Genomic DNA, 4,999 nt, shown 5'->3' with positions numbered 1-4,999 from the left:
AAAAAAAATCTTTATTTAACTTGGCAAGTTAGTTAAGAACAAATTCTTATTTACAATGACGGCCTACCACCACAGCCACACCCCCCAGGCAAACTCTCAATTGCACGCCGCGCTATGGGAATCCCTATCACGGCCGGTTGTGACACAGCCTGGGAACGAATTGGGTTGAGGTCGGGGGATTGTGGATGCCAGGTAATCTGCATTCTATCACATGCAGCACTCTATCACTCTCCTTCTTGGTCAAATAGCTCTTACACAGCCTGGAGGTGTGTTTTGGGTCATTGTCCTGTTGAAAAACAAATTATAGTCCCACTAAGCGCTAACCAGATGAGATGGAGTATCGTTGCAGAATGCTGTGGTTGCCATGCTGGTTAAGTATGCCTTGAATTCTAAATAAATCACTGACAGTGTCACCAGCAAAGCACCCCCACACCATCACACCTCCTCCTCCATGCTTCACAGTGGGAACCACACATGCAGAGATCATCCATTCACCTACTCTGCGTCTCACAAAGACATTTCGGTTGGAACCAAAAATCGAACATTTGGACTCATCAGACCAAAGGACAGATTTCCACCGGTCTAATGTCCATTGCTCGTGTTTCTTGGCCCAAGCAAGTCTCTTCTTCTTATTGGTGTCCTTTAGTAGTGGTTTCTCTGCAGCAATTTGATCATTAAGGCCTGATTCACACAGTCTCCTTTGAACAGTTGATGTTGAGATGTGTCTGTTACTTGAACTCTGTGAAGCATTTATTTGGGCTGCAATCTGAGGTCCAGTTAACTCTAATGAACTTATCCTCTGCAGCAGAGGTAACTCTGGTTCTTCCTTTCCTGTGGCGGTCCTCATGAGAGCCAGATTCATCATAGAGCTTGATGGTTTTGCGCTTGACTGCACTTGAAGAAACTTTCAAAGTTCCTGAAATTTCCGCGTTGACTGACCTTGATATCTTAAAGTAATGATGGACTGTCATTTCTCTTTGCTTATTTGAGCTGTTCTTGCCATAATATGGACTTTGTCTTTTACCAAATAGAGCTATCTTCTGTATAGCAACCATACCTTGTCACAACACAACTGATTGGCTCAAATGCATTAAGAAGGAATTACACAAATTCACTTTTAACAAGGCGCACCTGTTAATTGAAATGCATTCCAGGTGACTACCTCATGAAGCTGGTTGAGAGAATGTCGAGTGTGCAGATCTGTCAAGGCAAAAGGTGGCTACTTTGAAGAATCTCAAATCTATTTGGACTTGTTTAACACTTTTTTGGTTACTGCATGATTCCATATGTGTTATTTCACAGTTTTGATGTCTTTACTATTATTCAAAAATGTAGAAAATAGTAAAAATAAAGGAAAACCCTTGAATGAGTTGGTGTGTCCAAACTTTTGACTGATACTATATATATATATATAGTATCAGCCTAAAATCAAGCACACCGCCACGCAATCTCCATAGACAAACATTGGCAGTAGAATGGCCTTACTGAAGAGCTTAGTGACTTTCAACGTGGCATCGTCATATATATATATATATATATATATATATATATTTATATACACCTGCTGGTGGTGAAGGGTTCTCTCTCTTTCTCGCTCTCTCCCTCTCTCACTCTATCACACTTCACTTTTTAAAAAGTGGAGTTCAGGGCTGTCATTAATTCATCCCCCACCAGCTACAAATAATAAGGTGAAACTTTACATTTAATGTCCCAGACTTGATTCAACAGAGAATACAGGATACTTGGGTAAGGTAGAAAATATGCAGGCATGTTTATTAGAATAACTCACAGATCAGATCAGTATGAGGCTAGTTTGCATTTAAATAGCTCCAGCAAAAATAAATGTCAATATTATCACCGACAAAAATCAACCTGTGTCAAAGAGTTTGAGTCGGAGCCTGAGAAACATCAACCCCGCCCACTGAAGTCATGTGGTTGTGTGTTTCTGTTCAGGCCTGTCCTGCTGTTTAGACTTGTGATTTTGACACTGACAGCGCTTATGTTGGACTACAGTCACACTCCTAGTCAAAAAGTGAATGCGACGAGCTAATTTCAAGCCACCGACTGACTGTAAGTGGCCGGTGACTTGTGCCTACTGGAAGGGGACTTGGGGGGAAGCTGATACCGTATTCAGTTTCCCCCCCCCTGCTCCGAGGAAATGGAGATTACTTCGGAGGAAAAAGCCGAGGAACGCAGGTGAGGGACTCGGCTAACCAAGCTAGCTAACCAAGTTTGAATGTTGATGCTTGTTAGCTAAAGTTAGCTTAGTCGACTAGCTCGTTGACTACATTTTGGATGTTTACGAATACAAAAAAACATCTGAAATATATATATATTTTTTAAATGTTTTCCTCAGTTCAGTACCATGTCACATCCAATAATACCTCATATTTGTTAGCTAAACTAGCATTCGCTAGATGACGCTAAACTAACTAGCTAGCTAGCTAGCTAACGTTAATTAAATAGCTACTTAACCTGCAAACTCTGGAAGTAACCAATGTTTTTGGTATGGCAAATGGATGCGTCCCCAAGGGGTAGTTGTTTTATACAATTAACATTGCCGGGGTTAATGAATCATTGTTTGTGTTGGCAGGACAGGCGCCTAACTAGCTGAGGTCAGCCTTTGCTATTTGATTGACTTTAGTCTCCAGTGTTATCTGTGTGTGACGCAGGGATTTGCATGCAATAAATGACCCGTTTATGTAATTTGGCAGCTAACTAACACCACATTTGTACAGTGTTCTAAGGCCAGGGTGTTAGCAACAAGCCACCTCTGTTTGCTAAGTTTTGGGAAGAGGCTCAGTCCTGAGGAAATACACTATAGCGACAACAGTTGTATTAACTGCCAATCAAAGCAATCCTTTTCGTGCTTTCCACAATAGACAGACCTTATTGTATGTAATGTACCGTGCTACACTATAATTATTAAAGTATGTGGAGACCCCTTCAAATAAGTAGATTAGGCTATTTCAGCCACAGCTGTTACCGAGAGCTGTTAAATTTGTATTTTTATTTTTAAAAAGCACACCGCCGTGCAATCTCCATAGACAAACATTGGCAGTAGAATGGCCTTACTGAAGAGCTTAGTGACTTTAAACGTGGCATCGTCACTTTCCAACAAGTCAGTTCGTCAAATTTCTGCCCTGCTAGAGCACTCGCTACTGATTTCCAAACGGCCTCTGGAAGCAATGTCGGCACTAACAGAACTGTTAGTTGGGAGCTTCATAAAATAGGTTTCCATGGCAGAGCAGCCACACACAAGCATGAGATCACCATGCGCAATGCCAAGCGTCGGCTGGAGTGGTGTAAAGCTCACCACCATTTGACTCCGGAGCAGTGGACACGCATTCTCTGGAGTGATGAATCACGCTTCACCATCTGGCAGTCGGACGGACGAATCTGGGTTCGGCAAATTGCAGGAAAACGCTACCTGCCCAAATGAATAATGCCAACTGTAAAGTTTGGTGGAGGAGGAATAATCATCTGGGGCTGTTTTTATGGTTTGGGATAGACACCTTAGTTCCAGTGAAGGGAAAACTTAATGCTACAGCATAAAATGACATTCTAGATGTTTCTGTGCTTCCAACTTTGTGGGAACAGTTTGGGGAAGGCCCTTTCCTATTTCAGTCCCAGTGCACAAAGTGAGGTCCATACAGAAGTAGTTTGTCAAGATCGGTGTGGAAGAACTTGACTGGCCTGCACAGAGACCTGACCTCAACCCCATCAAACACCTTTGAGATTAATTGGAACGCCGACTCCCTAATCGCCCAACATCAGTGCCTGACCTCACTAATGCTCTTGTGGCTGAATGGAAGCAAGTCTACGCAGCAATGTTCCAACATCTAGTGGAAAGCCTTCCCAGGAGAGTGGAGGCTGTTATAGCAGCAAAGGGAGGGGACCAACTCCATATTAATGCCCGTGATGTTGAAATGAGATGTTCGTCGAGCAGGTGTCCACATACTTTTGGTCATGTAGTGTATTATAAGACAACATGGAAATTGGTGCAAACATTCTCTTTGTGTGTGTATATTAATGCATCAGTGAATTGTGGCTGCACTCAGAGTATGATGCACAAGGTCATTAGTCGTAGACCAGCTCTGACTCAACTGTTTACAATTACAACTAGAGGTCGACCGATTTATGATTTTTCAACACCAATACCGATTTATTGGAGGTCCATAAAGCGCCGATACCAATTAATCGGCCTTTAAAAAAACAAACCTTTTTTTGATATATATTTGTAATAATGACAATTACAACAATGCTGAATGAACAATGAACACTTTTATTTTAACTTAATACATTTCACAAATAAAATCTATTTAGTTTTAATAAATAATGAAACATCTTCAATTTGGTTTAAATAATGCCAAAACACAGTGTTGGAGAAGAAAGTAAAAGTGCAATATGTGCCATGTAAAAAAAGCTAATGATTAAGTTCCTTGCTCAGAACATGAGAACATATGGAAGCTGGTGGTTCAATATTCCCAGTTAAGAAGTTTTAGGTTGTAGTTATTATAGGAATTATGACGCGTCGACTTTCTCTCTCTACCATTTGTATTTCATATACCTTTGGCTATTGGATGTTCTTATAGGCACTTTAGTATTGCCAGCCTCTCAGGAGTTGATAGGCTTGAAGTCATAAACAGCGCTGTGCTTCAAGCATTGATAAGAGCTGCTGGCAAACGTATTTGAAAGTAAAGTACTGTTTGAATGAATGCTTACGAGCCTGCTGCTGCCTACCACCGCTCAGTTGGACTGCTCTATCAAATCATAGACTTAATTATAAAATAATAAACACAGAAATACGAGCCTTAGTTTCTGGATTTGACCATATTAATGACCTATCATTTCGAAAACAAAACGTTTATTCTTTCAGTGAAATACAGAACCGTTCCGTATTTAACCTAACGGGTGGCATCAATAAGTCTAAATATTGCTGTTACATTGCACAACCTTCAATGTTATGTCATAATTATGTAGAATTCTGGCTAATTAA

At 40.9% G+C, this 4,999-nt stretch overlaps 1 protein-coding gene across 5 annotated transcripts in view; it reads left to right on the top strand.

Moving 5' to 3' along the window:
* The first annotated feature begins 1,912 nt into the window (after positions 1 to 1,912).
* The window catches only part of LOC112238210 (run domain Beclin-1-interacting and cysteine-rich domain-containing protein), a 70,953-nt gene continuing 67,866 nt past the window's right edge, over positions 1,913 to 4,999 (top strand). For 2 of the 5 annotated variants that reach the window (XM_042322906.1, XM_042322904.1), the window contains exon 1: positions 1,913 to 2,196. In XM_042322906.1, the coding sequence (XP_042178840.1) occupies positions 2,159 to 2,196 (38 nt within the window). In that variant the 5' untranslated portion in view covers positions 1,913 to 2,158. The remainder of the gene's footprint in view (positions 2,197 to 4,999) is intronic. The other 3 variants (XM_042322905.1, XM_042322907.1, XM_042322908.1) reach the window with 3 other exon arrangements.

Source organism: Oncorhynchus tshawytscha, linkage group LG06, assembly GCF_018296145.1.
Source record: "Oncorhynchus tshawytscha isolate Ot180627B linkage group LG06, Otsh_v2.0, whole genome shotgun sequence".
Lineage (NCBI taxonomy): Eukaryota > Metazoa > Chordata > Actinopteri > Salmoniformes > Salmonidae > Oncorhynchus > Oncorhynchus tshawytscha.
Note: the sequence above shows the minus strand (reverse complement) of the source record. Positions and strands in the feature narration are given on the sequence as shown.